Source organism: Tamandua tetradactyla, chromosome 7, assembly GCF_023851605.1.
Source record: "Tamandua tetradactyla isolate mTamTet1 chromosome 7, mTamTet1.pri, whole genome shotgun sequence".
NCBI classification, from domain to species: domain Eukaryota; kingdom Metazoa; phylum Chordata; class Mammalia; order Pilosa; family Myrmecophagidae; genus Tamandua; species Tamandua tetradactyla.
In genome coordinates, this window is record NC_135333.1 from 47897086 (window position 1) to 47916013 (window position 18928).

The 18928-nt window shown below is 37.1% G+C and overlaps 1 protein-coding gene and 1 pseudogene across 1 annotated transcript in view; one reads left to right on the forward strand and one right to left on the reverse strand.

The window, feature by feature from the left end:
- The window catches only part of CDNF (cerebral dopamine neurotrophic factor), a 30905-nt gene extending 12222 nt beyond the window's left edge, over positions 1 to 18683 (forward strand). Inside the window, 5 exon segments of the mRNA XM_077168198.1 lie at positions 12747 to 12818; positions 12821 to 12873; positions 13864 to 14005; positions 18513 to 18540; positions 18542 to 18683. Coding sequence (XP_077024313.1) covers positions 12747 to 12818; positions 12821 to 12873; positions 13864 to 14005; positions 18513 to 18540; positions 18542 to 18683 — 437 coding nt within the window.
- LOC143689646 (52 kDa repressor of the inhibitor of the protein kinase-like) lies at positions 993 to 4040 on the reverse strand (annotated as a pseudogene).
- Positions 18684 to 18928: the final 245 nt, after the last annotated feature.

The window sequence follows — 18928 nt, forward strand, 5'->3', positions numbered from 1 at the left end:
AATCCTTGCTTAGCAAGCTTAGTTTCTCTTACTCTTTGGTAATTCCCTTAACTGTCCAATACATATTCTTACCAACATACTTAAAAGTCCGACTAGTTAAAGGTCAGTTGTGAGCCTCATTTTAACATTTTACAAAATGCCTTCCTTCCTTCTACATCTCCTCTGTTCTAGTTTGCTAGCTACTGGAATACAATATACCAGAAACAGAATGGCTTTTAAATAGGGAAATTTAATCAGATGCTAGTTTACAGTCCTAAGGCCGAGAAAATGTCCCAATTAAAACAAGTCTAAAGAAATGTCCAATTTAAGGCATCTGGGGAAAGATACCTTGGTTCAAGAAGGCTGATGACGTTCAACGTTTCTCTCTTAGCTGGAAGGGCACGTGGCAAATATGGCGGTGTCTGCTGACTTTCTCTTGGCTCTACCTAAAGGGACTCTCTCCAAAATGTTTCCTCTTTTAAAGGATTCCAGCAAGCAACTCCACCTTCAGTGGGTGGAGATACACCTCCATGGAAATCATCTAATCAAAAGTTACCACCCACAATTGTGTGGGTCACATCTTCATGGAATTAAAATGCTCCCACCCAGCAATATTGAATGAGGATCAAAGGGCATGGCTTTTCTGGAGTCCACCACAGATTCAGACTGGCACATCCTCAAAATTTATTTCTTTAAAGTATTGATAACTGGACTGACAATTGAATCCACAGTAATGATTAATGTTATGTCTAAAATGACTTAATTAAAGTAATTCCTGAGTGCCACTAACAAAGATCACACAAAAATTAAATGTGGCACTTTCAATGCTATCTTCTGGAAGAATAGATGGGCCCTTCAAAGCATAAGAGTTCAAACAGGGGCCTTTAAATAGGTAGATTATTAATGACTAATGTATTCAATGGGAGACCTATAGGCAAAGATAGTGATTAAGCAGCCTACATACACCTCACAGCTCCTACAAATGTAAGATGAAAACATATTATAGAAGTCTTTTAAGTATTTTCAATGGTTTCTGAATTGTAGGAAGCTCTGACTTAGTTGTATAGTGTTTGATATATATGTCCACCTTCAAATACAAATAATGTTTATATGAAAATTTCTGTTAAGCAAAGCCAAGTTACTTGACCTTTGGTCTATCAAAGTGTTCCTCAGGTATGCTTTGAGACACTTTCGTCCATTTTCATAGCGTTCATGTCAACCTTCATCACAGGAAGAATACATAAGACCTTCAACAAAGCATAAACATGAGGAAAAAACTTGATGTCAGGTAGATGGAGGGCTTCATAAATGGTGGATAGATGCTCTATGTCTTTCCCTCTATGTTTCCACTTGATTCTCCAACAATTAAGGTCGGCTGAGAGTGTGTCAGGATTGGGTAAGTCGCATCTGTACGTGTCAGTATGGTGTTCCTCTGACGTATTGAACTTGAGCTATCCCGTGACAGAGGGTACCATAGATAAGCATTTAAGAGCTTTGAGGTGCTGTTCTGAAAATGTATCTTTAAGTTCTTGAATACTGTTCTCCGCTGTTGGAACACTTAGGTTTCTTTATAGTAACTCTCTGAGGTTAACTGAGATTCCAAGTTACCTTGCTGACTTCTGTGGAATTTGCCAGGGAGTTTTATGTGAACATCAAGTTTGGTTGCTAAATTTGTGGTTTCCTCAAACCAAAATGCGTGATAAATTTCAATATTTTCCATCACTTCATTTAGCGAATGCAGCACTGCAGTCAAGCTGCTAGCTGCACAGAAGACATCAGAGGTTTGCCCCTGGAGATATTTCCCAAAGGCTTTTGTAAAGATAGGACATTCTTAAGAACAACAATGGTAACAATGAAATCAAAATCTATTACTGCACTACAGAGTACAAATGCTTGGCCAGCTATACAGTTATTCCATTTAATATTTGTGTCACTGTTTATACCATCTAACCATAAAACAAGTGCTTGCAGAAGTTCTGCTAAAATTTCAGAAGCACCATGCCTGCCTGTCCACTGAGAATGGCAAATTTTCTTTAGTTCATTACCCCTTCATTGCTCTGAAAAAGGACTGCAATTACATTGCCAAGTTCTAAAAGTAGTTGCAGTGATGGATGAAAAAAGAAGAAACTTCCTCAATTATTCCCAATGCAACAGATACTCTTCCATAGCAGGCACTGATTTTGCTAACCACATAGCAAAGGTACAGGAAGAGCAAAGTGTGTAGATAGCTCGGAGATATTTCTCTAGAAGTCTGGAAACAACAACTTTCATTTTGGAAGAAAATCCACGGGACACAATGTAAGCCTGTCCATGGCAGTATTCCATGTTTAGTCCCCATTTCTCAGTTATTGCAGTGTGAAATTTCACAGCAAAAATGTCTGCATCTGCTGCATAAAGGAGGAAGCCCACAAATTCCTCTCTCAGGTTATGAAATTCATCCACAAACCTCACCAACACAGGCAGGTGCTCTTCCCCTGCTATGTCCACTGCAGCATCAGTGATAACTGAAAAGAAGTGTGAGTCTCTCACTTCCCTCAGAGTTTCTTCCTGAATGCATCTCTTGCATACCTCAAGCATCTGTTTCTGCTGTGTTTTTGAACAGAAGAATGTGTTAACTGCTGTTGTCTCAAAGCACTTTCTCAGAACCTCTTCAGCAAATTTATTCAGCACTCCAGCAGTGCTTAAAAGTTATCAGGAGTAAAGAGACCTTCAGGGAGTTCATCAGCCACATGTCCATCCAGGGGTATGTTTTGTTTTCCCATAAGAATAAAAATTTCAAATAAAGATTTTAGGTATTGTCATGGTCTGTTTCATGTGTCAACTTGGCCAGGTGGTGGTACCTGTTTGTCTGGTTGGGCAAGTGCTCCCTGTCTTTTGCTATGAGGACATTTCATAGAATTAAATCATGATCACATTAGCTACATCCACAGCTGATTCCATTTGTAATCAGCCAAGGGGAGTGTCTTCTCTAATGAGTGATGTTTAATCTAATCACTGGAAGCCTTTTAAGGAGGATTCAGAAAAGACAGGCCCTTTTTTGCTTCGGCCAGCAAGCCTCACCTGAGTTTGTCCAGACCCTCCATCAGAATCATCAGCTTCACAGCCTGCCCTCCAGATTTTGGACTCTATGTCCCCATGATTATGTAAGATATTTTTATAAATTTTATATTTATGAATATTTCCTATTGATTCTGTTTCTCTAGAGAACCCTAACTAATACAGGTATTCTTTGTTTTCCTTCTCTTCAAGGTTTAAAGGTAAAATATCTTCATCCTGTTCCTCACCCCCTTCTCCTGCATTTGGGTTCTGAGCATTGCTGTTGTTTGTTTCTTTATGTTTTCGTTCTTGTTCAGAAGTTTCTTCAATCTTTTTTCTGTTTCAGTGTCCTGATTTCATCTTCACTCAATTCTTTTATTTGTTTCCTGTGTCTTCTATGTGGATTGTTCAAATGACTGGTAAGATCAAATATTGTTGGTATAGCATTATCTCCAAGAATTTTCCTATAAGAACTCTGCGAATGACTTCACAAGTATCTGCTCCAATTAATTTTGAGAAATAAAATAACCTGATCATTCTTTAGTTTCTGATGCCTCTTCATAATGTACAGTTCTGCAGATCAGAGATGTCTCATAGTGTTTGGCACATAACCCATAATGTTCATTTAGCTGATCGGGTGTTTTATCTTTCAAGTTTGCTCTCCTTACAATTCTCCACTCACTTCTGGCATCTGGCCAGGTCCGGCAGGAACCTGAAGAAGGCTGGGTGGGACTAAGCGCTCTTCCACGTGCAGTTGGCGGCAACGCAGAAGTTCGCCTTCTTAGCCTGTGGGCCCACATGCGCAGTCCTCCCTTCCCCGCCTCCTCAGGCAGCCAGCCAGCTCATCTGGGCCAGGAGGGGAGCCAGGCCAGTCCGTCAGCTCTGTGGGGAAGGGGCCCATTATTTTTTACAAGTAGGGAAACCAAAGTACAGGAATAGTTACTCAAATTCACACAGCTAGTAAGTAAGACTTAGACCCAGTGAGTGGCTTCACAGGCTAAATGTTGAACCATTACTTGTATCATCCTTATGAGTGTGGCATTGGTAGCTGATTTATTTAGGGCAAAAGAAAAGATAAAATTGGAACTGTGATGTTTTTTACAAATTATTCAAGAAATTCTGGGCACTTTTACAGTCTTAACACATCATAAAGAGTGTTATAATCCTCCTTCTGTCCTGGATTTTCCAAAAGCAAGCTGGAGTAGAATTTTTCATATTCAGTTTCATTTATTACCAAATATTTTACTGAGTATGTTGAAGATTTTTGTGATAGTCAAAATTATCATAGAGTTTAAAACAAATTAGAAAGTATTTCAAACATGGTGAAATATATAATCTATATACCTAATATCTAGATGAAATAGATATTTTGCAGTATATGCTACCATTCTCTGTCTTTGAAAAACAAGTGTTAACTACAGCTGACTCCTTTCCCTTCTCCCTCCCTCCTTTTTTTTTTTTTTAGAGGAAATGGCCATTCTGAAGTTAATATATGATACCCATCCATTTAAAAATAATTTTCTACAAATGTATATACCCATAAATAACCTATGCATTTGTTTTGTGGTTTAAATATATATACATTTTTCTCTGCACATGCTTATTTTCAACATTTTTTCAGTCAACATTATATTTGGAGGATTTATGCACATTGATAACTATAGGCCTAGAACATTCATTCTAATTCTTCTATACGAGTCTACTTTTTGAATGAAATACAGGTTATTTATATTTTCTCTCTTTGAGGGAAGGTTAGGGTTTCCTATTTCCACATAATTTTAAAAAATGCTCCTCTAATTATTCTTGCATTAATATATTTGATGATTTCTCTAGGTCACAAGATGAATAGCTGGATCATATAGCACATACATTTCCAATTTTTTAAATGTTTTTTACATATATCTGTAGGAGTTCATTTATTCAACCAACATAAACATATTTAATACCTAAATTGTACTGAGCAGTGTGGCAAAAGTGGAAGAGAATGGCAGAAGCTGAGGTCAGAGAGGTAGTAGAGGTCACCCAGGGCCTTGAAGGACATTACAAAGACTTTAGATTATACTTTGAGTAAGGTGGAAAACCATCAGAGAACTTTGAGCAGGTAAAGTAGCATGAACTGGCTTTCATTTTAAAAGGATCATGTTACCTAGATTTTTAGGTATTTAGTGGGTCAGATTATCCTGATTTCTCTGGCCAAAAATTACTAAAAATGCTGGAGAAAATATAACAACATCATTAAGGAATCAAAGTCCTGCAAGACAAAGATTTGGGGTAAAATTTAAGAGAAAGAATCAATCCTGAAAGGTAAAATGAGGTCATAGTCATTTTTTCCTGAGGGTATTTACCAGTCAGAGTAAAGGGAATCTTTGGTGTGAGAGGAACAGAAGTAAAAGTAAAAGGACTTGCTTTAAGTGGGGGTATGTCTATAGAAGACTCTTCCTTGTTAATCTGGGATTCCCAAAGGGCCACAACTTCAGGGTGATATTGAATCAAAAATACCCCTAGAAGATGATAAAGAAATTTGCCTTTACACTGGGCAGAATAGAAAAAGAAAAAAAATTCTCTGAGAGGTTTTAACCACAAGATGACCTTCTCTTGGATTTGCAGCCCAGGTTCACATCAATGCTCCAAAGGCTTCAAGCTGTCAATTTAATTAAAACAATGCCTGGCTAGTGACCCCCAGGTCCTGATATGGACAATCACAGATCCCTTCTGAAAGTAAGGCATCTTCATTCTGGCCTCCAAATAATCTTCACAAATAAATTTCAAGGACTGCGAGCATTCTGTAGTTAAAAATAAGCACACAAAAGAAGAGGTACTATGAGCAAGAATCCACAGAAGGGTCAAGAAGTAGAAACATATTCATGAAAGCTTCAGATACTGGAATGATAAGACACAGATCATAACATAATCATGCTTAGTATCTTTAAATAAATGAAAGAATAGCTTCAACATATCTGCAGGAAATAAGGCACAATAAATGTAACAGATTTGAAAAATAATTTATTTCTGGAAATAAGGATAAAAATTTAAAAGTTAGTGAATAAGTTTAATAATAGAACATGCAGAGCTGATGCTGGGATCTAGCTGATGCTAAAAACTTACCACTCAAAGAGTGGTCTTCATACTAGCAACTTTGGTGTCTCCTGGAAGCTTGTTAAAAATGCAGGATTTTGAGTTCCATTCTAGTCCTATGAGATTAGAATCTGATTTTGAAAATAAGGAAGGGAGTTTAAGAGACATAGAGAATAAAAAGAGAAAACCCAATAAACGTATAATTGGAATTCTGATAGACAAGGAAAAAGAATGATGCAGAAGCAATGTTTGAAGAGATAATCATGAATTTGCCATAACTGATGAAAGACACCAAGCCACAGATTCAAGAGGTCCAGTGATAAAATAAAACAAAATAAAACATACATAGACACACATACACACATAGATATCATGGTGGAACTACAGAACACTAAAAACAAGAAAAATTTAAATCTGCTAGAGAAAAAAACAATGACAGTTAGCATGAAAACTGCCTTCCTAATAAAACAATGGGAGACTGAAGCAAGTGAAATGGTATCTTCAGTGTACTCAAAGGAAACAATTTCCAGTGAAACCCAGTACACATATATTTCAAGGATAATAGTGAAAATTATGTTTTCAAACAAACAGAAAAAGAAAAATGTAATAATAAAATTAAAAGAGATTAAAAATTAAAAAATAAATTTTGAAGAATCTTTTCAGGCAAAATAAAGACTCCAGATGGGAAATCTGAGGCTTAAAAGATAGAATGAGCAAATGAAGTAATAAATATATGAATAAGTCTTGAATACATATGAGAAAAATAAAAATATTTCTTAGGGTGGAATAAAGCAACTAAAATCAACTAAATGGCTGGATAACAATAATGTAATTCAACAGGGATAAATGTAACTCAAGTGTTCTAAGGTCTTTTATCATCTGGAAGGAGGATAATGCTATTGAATATGTGGGTATAATGGATGTGGTGGCAGAAGCAGGTGAGTATTCTTTTCTGTTGCTTTTCTTTTCAAAGAAATAGGAAGTAAAGTCACCAAGTGGGAGTGAGAATAGGGCTAGAGGTGTTAGACAAAGTTTGAGGAGAGAGCAGATGTGAAATAATCATTTTGTAGCGTGAGATATTGTATAAGCTAGGTAAATGTAATAGGGTTGCAGGGAGGTCCTAATGGCATCCTTGAAATTAGCGGTTGTGAATTTCAAGTGAGGTGAGCATAACTGTGTTATTTTCTCCAGCCGTGTTCAGATCTGTGAATATAGGTACGGAGTTGATGGAGAGTTGGTTTTAACCAGGGTTAGGATTTTGCTGGGTGAGTTCAATGAGGGAGAGTGATGTAAGGGAGTTGAGAGTGTACCGAAAGGAGTGTTTATAATGCCAGACAATGGAATCTAAGTAAGCTGGATAAGGAAACACAGTGAAAAGGTTCAGAATCAACGGATTATATGAACTGGTAGAGTCAGGGTGTTGTTGGAGTTGGATAGTGTCCTAGTTCGCTAGCTGCCGGAATGCAACACACCAGAGACGGATTGGCTTTTAATAAAAGGGGATTTATTTTGTTAGTTCTTCAGAGGAAAAGCAGCTAACTTTCCACTGAGGTTCTTTCTTACATGGGAAGGCACAGGATGGTCTCTGCTGGCCTTCTCTCCAGGCCCCTGGCTTCCAACAACTTTCCCTGGGGTGACTTCTTTCTGCATCTCCTAAGGCCTGGGCTGAGCTGCGAGTGCTGAGATGAGGAATGCCGAGCTGCTTAGGCTACACTATGTTGTGCTCTCTCATTTAAGCACCAGCCAATTAAGTTAAACGTCATTCATTGCAGCAGGCCCACCTCCTAGCGCACTGCTGATGTAATTAGCAACAGATGAGGTTCACACACCATTGGCTCATGTCCGCAGCAACAGAACTAGGTGCCTTCACCTGGCCAAGCTGACAACTGAATCTAACTACCACAGTTAGAGGACGTGAGCTGTAAAGATAGGAGGTGATGGACAGGGAATGAAATTATGAAGATGTTGTATCATTGGTAATGACTGGAACTAAGGGTATGACTATAGCAATTTATCATATATTCTGCAAATGAATCCTTTGTCAATTTGTGGCTTGTCTTATCTTTTGTTTGTGGTTTCTCTTGCATCACAGAATTGTTTAATTTTAATGTAATCAAAGGTATCAAATGCATGGCTTATGCTTGAGCATCTTATTTAAGATATCCTTCCCTACCCTGATGTCATAAAGATATCTTACTTTGTTTTCTTCTAAACATTTATAGTGTTGCTTTCCCCATGTAAGTCTTTAATGTATCTGGGATTCCTGTTTGTGGGTAGCACTAGGTAAAGATCTAATTTTACATTTTTCCATATGAGTAAGTTGTCCCAGTACATGTACTGACTAGCCCATTTTGCCCCAGTGATTTTTAGTGCCATCTTTGTCCTATACCAAGCCCTGTTAGATTTGTGGATTTGAATCTAGTTGTTTTAATTGTAACTTACTGGAATACAATATACCAGAAACAGAACAGCTTTTAAAAAGGGAGTTTACAGTTCTAAGGCTGTGAAAATGTCCCAACTAGGCATCTAGGAAAGATACCTTGATTCTAGAAAGGCCAATGGGTTCAGAACACCTCCGTCACCTGGAAAGGCACATGGCAACATCTGCTAGCTTTCTCTCCTGGCTTTGCTTTCATAAAGATTCCGCAGGAGGTGTTCTACTTCTGTATCTCCAAAGATCTCTCTGACTGTGTGGGCTCTTTTGGCTCTGCTCTTTCCAAAATGGTTCCCTCTTAAAGGGCTCCAGTAAACAACCCCATCTTGAATGGATGGAGACACATCTCCATGGAAACCATCTAATCAAAAGTTACCACTCACAACTGGATGAGATTTTGAGATTTTGATTGGAATAACATTGAATTTATGGATCCATTTGGAGCGAATTACCATCTTTATAATAATGAAGCTACCTATCTGTTCTAGTTTCCTAGCTGCCAGAATCTGATATACCAGAAACAGAACAGCTTTTAAAAAGGGGGAATTTATTAAGTTGCAATTTTACACTTCTAAGGCTGTGAAAATGTTCAAATTAACGCAAGGCTATGACAATGTCCAAATTAAGGCACCACAAGAGGTTACCGTCACTCAAAAAAGGCCGATGAAGTTCAGGGTTTATCTTTCAGCTGGAAGGGCACATGGTGAAGTCTGCTAGCCTTCTTTCCAGGCTTATTGTTGCATGAAGCTCCCCCAGGGGTGTTTTCCTTCTTATATCTCCAAAGATCTCTGGCTGTGTGGGCTCTGTAGCGTTTTCTAAAATGGTTCCCTCTTAAAGGGCTCCAGTAAGCAACTCCACCTTGAATGGGTGGAAACACATCTCCATGGAAACCATCTAATCAAAAGTTACCACCCACAACTGGATAGGTCACATCTCCATGGAGACAATCAAAAGATCCCACCCAGCAATATTGAATGAGGATTAAAGAACTTGGATTTTCTGGGGTACACAACAGATTCAAATTGGCACACCATTCATGAACATGGCTTGCAGTACCATTTCTTAGGTATACCTTTAGGCCTTTTAATAAAGTTTTAGAATTTTCTCTTCCAAAGTCTTGATGAATTTCATTGATGTACTACTAATTTCTCTAGAAGTTTTGTTTCAATTGTAAATTGTATCTCTTTTTAAATGTGCAGTTTCCTAATAGTTTCTTTCTAGCAAAGAAACACTTTCTTTATATTAATCTAATACTCCACAAACTTGCTTAATGCTCTCATTCTTAGGAGAAAAACCCATCAAATTCTCTTGGATTTTCTATGTACATAAGTATATAATCTGCAAATAATGGCAATTTTGCTATTTCATTTCCAATATAATATACAGCTTTTAGATTAAGGAAGATGCCCATTCCAGTATTGAATATGTGATGATAAAGGGACATTTATTTATTTATTTATTATATTTTTTAAAGTATGGCATTTTAAGTAGGGTTTTGGTAGATATCCTTTATCAAGTTGATGCTCCCTTCTGTACCTTGTTTGCTCTGTGTGTGATCATAAATAGAAATAGGATTTTATAAAAAATACTTATACATGTATTGAGATGATTACATACATTAATAATTTTTCTAGTTTTAAATTGTCCTGGTATTTCATGCAATTCTTACTTGATTTTGCTTTTAAAAATACATATATTTTTTAAAGTAAATTTGACCAATGATTTTTCTTTCTTATATGTCCTTGCATAGTTTTGATAGCAAGGTTTGACCAGCTTCATTAAAAACTGGGGAGCTTTTTTTCTTCTCCTTTTTCTGTAATAGCTAATATAAGCTAGTTTGGTTAACCAGGACCTTTTTTCTTCCGATATATTTTTGATTTCTACTTCAATCTTTAAAATGTCTTTTAGGTCTGTTCAGGTTTTTATTTCCTTTTGAGACTATTTTTGTTTATTATACTTTTCAAGGATATTGTCCATGTTATCTCTAATTTGTTGAAATGTGCATATAAATTTAAAACGTTAAAAATTTTTTCTGGGTAACTGGTTTATTTTAGCTGTTTCATCTGACACAGACCTTTATTAATATAAACTTCTTATAATGCTCTTTCTTGATTTTTCCAGTTTAAGATATCATCTATTATTATCCAATGGTGAAAAGTGAATCTGGCAAACTTATGAAAATATGCCATATTTTCTTGAAAATAATGTGAATTCTCTAATTTGTGGGAGAGGGGTTCCACATGGGTTATCCAATGAAGCTTATGAATACTGTTGTTCAAATGTTTAAATGCCTTTCCTAACTTTTGGTCTATTTGATCAAATAATTTCTGAGAGGGTGTAAAATCACCTGCTATGATTGTGAGCTTGTCAATTTCTTCTTGTAGTCCTGTTAGGATTTTCCTTTCTGTATTATTAGGCTGTAATTGGTTTTGAACTAGTTCAAGGTTATTCTTTCTTTCTGGTAAAGTGTTCATTCAGTGATTACGTAGTGACTTTTGTTATCCCCAGTGAGCATATTGCTGAACTTTTAAAAGTTCCAATCTAAAAAATCTTGTTATATAACTGCAAATTTAATACATTTACATATATTATCATTACTGGTATATTTTATTTCTACCACTTAATTTTGTGGATTTAAAAAAAACGTTTTGTGCTTTTTTTCTCCCTCTTTTCTCTTTCCTGCCTTCCAGTAGACAAAGTTTTAAAAATCTCTGTTCCTGCCCTGTGCCAATACTGATTTAGAAGTAATCTATTTACATTCCTTTAGTTATTATCCTTAGATTTTCAATATGCTCAATGATTGAAATTTGACATGACTTAATGATAATATTTCTTTCTCTCCTCTTGGATAATAAAAGAACCTTAAACAGTTCAATTCTAATTCTCCTTTATTTCCCATCTTATGTGTTATGATTTCCTGTATTTGGGTTTTACTTTGTGTTACACCTCTATATGTTCATTATTATTATTTACAGAGTTAATCTATATCCAGATTTTCTCCCATTTGCCATTTTCTTTTCTTATCATTTCTTCTTACAATATGCTCCTACTTTGTAGTCAGTTTCCTCTTGAAGTTCATCCTTCGTTATTTCTCCCCTGGTGGTTTGCACATAGAAGGTGCTCAGTAAATGTCTATTAATTGACTACATTAATTTAACCAAATGAACATAGTTTGAACAATTTTAGGTGCCTAGTTTGTCTATCAGAATGATTTCTAGATCTTCCCTCATTTACCAGGCATATAGAATAAGACCCTTGGTTATTGGGTCATGGAGGACAGAGTACGTTACTTTGTTTTAGTTGTAGCATGAATCAAGAGGCAGGATAGAGAGAATCAAGAGAATCTCTACTCTTTCTTATTCCCCATTGTAGGGCCATCGTCTTCCTGCATAGGCTTTGGCCTTGCTTTCCATCTTGGCTCTTTTGGGTAGACACTGGCTCTTGTTTGGGAAGTAACATGGGAAAGCAGTCCCCTCACACTGCAAGCAGGCTAACCTAGTGTGTAAGGGTGTGGGCCCTAGTGTCAAACTGCCTTGGATCTAATCTGCTTTTTTCACTTATTGGGCAAGTTAATTGACCTCTCTTTGACTCAGTTTCCTCATCTGTAAAATGAGGATAATCATGTATCTGCCTTATGGATTGTTGTGAGAACTGAAGGAGTCAATAAACATTAGGTGCTTAGAATGGTAGTAGCATGTATTAGCACCGACATATGTTAGCTATGGTCATTGTTGCTACTTCTGAGTGCCTCTTCTGAGGGCATCCCTTGCACTGACTCTGGATGCTAGGACTGAAAATGATCAAATTGGGACCTCCACTTCAAGCTCATGGTGAGGAAAATGAACATACAGAAGTAGACTACCAATGGGCTTTACTCGAGACACCTATACAAGGTCTACATTTACAATTAAATTGTCCCAAGCATCATATTCTCAAGAATGTTGTATGTTCTTCTCAGGTCAGCCAAATGTGGAGAAGTTTCTCATTTTAGGTGGAATTTGATTCCAAGCAATTTTTTATTTAACAAGCTCATAGTAAGTGTCCACCACAGTTAGGCCTAACACTAAGCTCAAAGCTACAAGCCTGGAACCATTTTTACTTAGAATGATCATGATACATTGCACTATACCTACTTTTTCATTTGGTGAGTGGTGGAACATATGCATGGGTATGGCATTGGTTATGTTGTGTAAACCTTGCATCATTTCTTTGTTCCTTCTAGTATGCACAGAATTTTTGAACCGAGTCTATAACTCCTTGATAGCCAAAGAAGTGAACTTTTCTTTGGATGCCATAGAAAAGAATTGATCAGCTTTTGCTTGGATGTCAAAGGAAAAGAAAACCGTCTGGCATGATAAATTTTCACCTTTTGTTTTTCCCTTGTGCTTGAAGAAACTTGCTAACAGTTTAATTTGTTTTTCTGCTTCAAGCATGTTCTTTATAGACAGCAATCATAAATTGATCTTTCAGTGAAGTGTAGTCATATGTATTTCATCCCAAATATACCCAGCTTCATTTTTCTGAATAAACCACGGGCGACCAATTCTCTGTTTTCCTAAGTGAAATTTATAAAGCTGAATTCCTAATGAGAATATACTGTTCTGAGTTGAGTATGTAGACTTTCTACCTCTTATCAAACCCAACAAACATTTTATACTATTACTTATGTATAACTAACAAAGTATTTACCTTTTCTTATAATATCTTTATATGGCTCTTTTTGGGTATGCACGTATAACTTGTTTCAACATATTGTTTGTCCATCACTAAGACGATTTTAGGCCAATTCATTTTGCCTAAAGTTGTAACGTTGAATTTGTGTTTTGAATTTGAACTGTAGGTGGCTCACATTGGCACACTGTAAAATTTTGTGCCATTATTTTTCGTATTTTTAAATGTGAAAACTCTTAAATCAGGTATCTTGAAAAAAGTGTGACAGAAAAGGGCCTGGACTCTAGAGCTAAAATTCTGGGTTTTGAATTCTCTTTTACTTGCTAGCTAGGTGACCTATAGTTGGCATGGGTGCAACATGGGGACAGTGATTATTGTGAGAATTAAATGAATTAATTCCTACAAAACACTTAGAGCAGCTCCTGGAACAGAGAAAACCCTTAGGAAGTGTTAGCTTATATCATTTTAGCATCATGTGTATTGTGAGTACTTCTAATTAAGATGAGTGCAGCAACTGAATCACTTGCTTTCTGGCGTCTTAGTCAACAGGGGTTAAGATTTAATAGCTGGACCATGAAAACTAGGTTAACCACCTTCTTACGTCTCAATATGACATTACCTCTTTTTTTTCATTGTCTGAACACTAAATTATCATATTTCTCCTTCAGTGCTATTATCTAGGAGCAATGAAAGACATAGCCATGAAGATCCTAAGTGAAGTCACTCACCCAATGAGTGTGTATATGCCTGTAATGAAGATTTGTGAGAAGCTAAAGAAAATAAATGACCAGATCTGTGAACTGAAATATGGTAAAATAGAGTCAGGCACTTTTTCTGTTATGTCTGATGTATTACCATACATCTGAATGTAGGGCCATGATTTCTAATAAGTCGGTGTTAGAAGGAAAGGAATTCCCTACTCACCAATTGGTTGCTGGGCTGATAAATGGAGCCCAGTGCCATTTAAACTTCTTTAAGGGAAGATAAATAAATAGTACTGGCACAAATACATTAGATAAAACTGCCAGCCTGTCTAGTTTGCCAGGGCTGCTGTGACAAATACTACACACTGAGTTGGCTTAAAAACAGGAATTTATTGTCTCATGGTTTTGGAGCCTAGAAGTACAGAAGCAAGGTCTTGATAGGCCATGTTTTCTGGACTCTCAAGTTCTGGCATTGGCTTGCTGCAATCCTTGGGGTTCCTTGGCTTGCATCTCTGCCTCTGTTACATGGCTTCTTCTGCTGGCTTCTACGTCTCCTGTTCAGTTGTCTGAATTTCCTCTGCCTGATAAAGGCTCTAAACATATGGACCATGTCCCACCCTGATTCCATGTGGCCTCATCTAAACAGGGTCTTTGAAGGTGCCACTAAAAAATGAGTCCACACCTTAAGTAACAATAACATCTTCAGAGGTCCTAATTACAAATGGATTCACACCCATAGGGACGTGGATTAAGACTTGAACATGTCTTTTGTGGGGGACATAATTCAATCACCAAGATAGCCCACACAACAATATTTAAACTATTAAATTTCCAAGGCAACACTGCTGTGTAGGTCAAGGAAAATTTCCAACTATAAGAGTAACAGCTAATCCACATGATTTGGATCTTGGTGACCTGCTAAGACAAAAGCTGCATGTATTCAAAGCTGATTTATGGACTTGGAAGCATAACTGTATCTTTCTTCTTAGTCATGTCTACCATTCTGCCTTTAAATTTTAGAAAATAGGTTATTAGAATAAGTTAGCTTTCACCTGATGAAATAGCCTATCAGCAAGGAAAAAAAAAAAAAGAAAAAAAAGAGCTGCCCTATTTAAAACATTATCCTTGGCCTTATAAACTTTACACAGATCTATTCTTACACTGCAGATTTGTATCTGGGCCAGCCTTTTGGATAGATATGCTAGGTATGATAAAAGGCTGGAGTATTTCTCCCTCAGACTATTCTGAATGTCTGAAATTCCATCAGTAGAGATTTATTCCTTTTTTTAAAGCCTTTGTTTTCTGTTACACATAACAGTATTGGAAACAAACCAAGTCATTAGCCTCTAACTGAATTATTTCAGTCTTATTTTCCAACACAGCTAAACAGAGCAGCTAGCTTTAAATAGTTTTAAGACTGGAAGGTACCAAAGAGAACTTATTTCCCAGTTTGCCCAAGGCACGCCTTAACTTGCAGCCTCATGATTACAGGATAGGCTTCCCTTTATATTGGCTTTAAAGAAATGAGGCTGTGGTAGAAACCACGGAACCCATGCACAACTGTATCCACACAAGGAATGAACCTGTGCTGATTCTTTCATTCAACAAAGTTATTTTGAATAACTTCTACCGTGTGCAGGGGATCTTACTGGGATCCTTGGATGATGGAAAAGCTAATCAGATATTGTTGAGAAAAAATGAGTACTGCCTCATTTTTTTAAAACGTTTTTTTAAAATTTTTGCATGGGCAAGTACCGGCAATCGAACCCAGGTCTCCAGCACAGCAGGCGAGAACTCTACCTGCTGAGCCACTGTGGCCCACCCTTTAAAACTTTTTTTATTGTACGATATAAAATATATACAAAGCAAAGATATATAAAAAAATAGCTTTCAAAGCACTCTTCAGCAAGTAGTTACAGGACAGATCCCAGAGTTTGTCATCGGCTACCATACGATCCTCTCAGATTTTTCCTCCTAGCTGCTCCAGAATATAGGAGGCTAGAGGGCTTAAATATTTTTTTTTTAACATCACAATTGACTTTTTTTCCTTCTTTTTTTTGTGAAAAATGCCATATATACAAAAAAGCTATAAATTTCAAAGCACAAGGTTTGACATGGGTTACAATTCCACAATTTTAGGTTTTTATTTCTAGCTGCTCTAAGATATTGGAGACTAAGAGAAATATCAGTATAATGACTCAGCACTCATACTCATTTGCTAAACTCAATCTTCTCTGTCTAACTCCACCATCACCTTTGATCTTTCTCCCACTCTTTAGGGATATTTGGGCTATGCCCATTCGAATTTATTCATTTTGGAAGGGGCCTGTCTCATGTTTTGACAACACTGGCCACTAGAGGCCCTTGGGGAGCCATGAACTAGTTTTAAGTTTTGTATCGACTTGTTCTTTGTAGCTTGTCACAGAGACTGCCCCCTTTGTAAAATTAATGCCAGATGCTAAGTTGAAAAAGACTGCTGATACTTACAAAAAAAGTATTTCTCTTTAACCATAAATTTTGAATAGACTAATAGTTCTAAGTTCTTCTCTCCAGTTTATTGTTGGCAGGAAAGTTGAGCTGCATGGCATTGATAATTTGAACTTTAAAAGTTTCTACTTAAAGGTATTCTGTCAGGTCAGCTGCGAAACTAACAAATGAGAGAAGTGTGGAGTTGGATTATTTTTAAAATAAGAATGCTGTCATTCAGTTTTTGATTTGTAAGTTTTGTAAAACATTTGTAAATGTTTTTGTTCATTTGCTTTGCTTTTTAAAAGGATCACTATAAAAACTGAGGCGTTCTCAGGAGCAGAGTGTAGCTGACTCTCCAAAAAAAAGGGTTCAAAAATCCATTTAATTTTTGATAAGTAATTTGACCATTATTAGGTTTTTAGAAGGCTTTTAAAAAGAAAAAAAAATAGAATAAAGGGCTTTTAAAATATTATGTTCTATTATACAAGAAAAAAAGGAAAGCACTTTTAAAGAAAATTTAAGCTGAAAAGGTCCTGGGCTTCCAGTAAGTGTTTCATAAGTAAATTTAAATATATCTACATTCACCGGAAGGTGGTGGAAGGGTAAGGAGACTATCCTTCAAAAGAGAAAAATTTTCTCTTTTTGATAGGGAAAAATTGTAGTCATGAGTATATTATAGAGGAGCTTAATTTTTTTTTTTCTGCTTTCGGGCTTGTCAGTAAGAAGTGGCTGAGTTTTAAAGTTTTCTGCAGATAATCCGTGAGCAATTTTAGGAAATAAGCAAAGCAGTCTTGCTAAAGGAGTTAGATCTTGAAGAAAAGTATTATTGGCTGGCACAGAGGGATTGGTATTAGAGAAGTGGATAGATATATTACAAAGGGCTTTAATACATGCTGGGATAATTTAGTAATTCCACTGCTAGGAATAGGGGCAGTTTAAACAGAGAGCCCAACAATTAAGGTTCGGTGAAAATGCACCTAATTTATCCAGGTGTTTGGCTTTCTTTGAAACTTTTATCTAACATCAATAGTGCTTTTTAATATCTGTGGCTACATGTTTGAATACAGTAATATATTTGTGTAAAAGTGAATACAGCTGTGCTGGTTTGAAAGGATGTATGTCCCCTAGAAAAGTCATATTTAAATAAAAAATCCCATTTTGTAAAGGCAGAATAATCCCTATTCAATCCTGTATGTTTGAAACTGTAATCAGATCATCTCCCTGGAGATGTGATTTAATCAAGAGTGGTTGTTAAACTGGATTAGGTGATGACATGTCTTCACCCATTTGGATGGGTCTTGATGAGTTTCTGAAGTCCTACAAAAGAGGAAACATTTTGGGGAATGAAGGTGATTCAGAGAGAGTAGAGAATGCTGCAGCACTATAAAGCAGACAATCCACGAGCCAGCGACCTTTGGAGATGAAGAAGGAAAATGCCTCCTGGGGAGCTTCATGATACCAGAAGCCGGGAGAGAAAGCTAGCAGATGATGCCATGATCGCCATGTGCCCTTCCAGCTGAAAGAGAAGCTCTGACTGTGTTCACCATATGCCTTCTTACTTGAGAGAGAAACCCTGAGCTTCATTGGCCTTCTTGAACCAAGGTATCTTTCCCTGGATGGATGCCTTTGGACATTTCTATAGATTTGTTTTAATTGGTACATTTTCTCGGCCTTAGAACTGTAAACTAGCAACTTATTAAATTCCCCTTTTTAAAAGCCATTCCTTTTCTGATATATTGCATTCTGGCATCTAGCAAACTACAACAACAACTTTCTAGTTAATTAGCAACTGTAGCTCTCAGAGGCTCACACTCACCACCATTCCCAAGGGATGCCTTTGATCTAGTTCCTTCTTTTTACCTTAGGAACAGCAGTTAGGAGACATTGGTCTTGGGAAGCCATAGTTAGAGACAGGTGGCAAACTGCAAAACCTCACCTGCCCCTGTTCTGAAGCAAGTGCCAAACCTTAAAGAGAAATGCTGAGGGAATACAAATCATCCCAATAGCTTTGCATATGATGCATTTTCCTTAGGTATATCTTGGTTTCCATGGACATTGCACCAAGATAAGTAATAACGTTTTGGCTTTCAAAGCGTCTCATGGTTTTACTTTGTTTTCATTGTGTTTTTCCTTTGGTCGCTTAGAAAGGAAACTGGACCTGGCGTCTGCAGACTATGAGACTCGCAGAGCTGAAGCAGATCCTGCAGGGCTGGGGGGAGGAGTGCAGGGCCTGTGTGGAAAAATCCACCCTGTTGAGCCTGATCAAGGAACTGGCACCCAAGTATGCGATAGCACACCCTGGTGCAGGGCAGTGAGCCAGAGGCCTGGACCTGAGAACTAGGAAGCAAATCCACGAGGCTGGTGCAGGCGCCAGAGAAAACCCACCACATGAGTCGACCAGTGGAACTATCAATGCCAGGGATGCCTATTTGTAGTGTATCAACATCTAAAAGTGCCTTTCTCATAATTTTCTTGTAAAATCTATGTGCATTAGCATTGCCCACTGTATTAGTTAAGGTTCTCTAGAGAAACAGAATCAACAGGAAATATTCGTAAATAA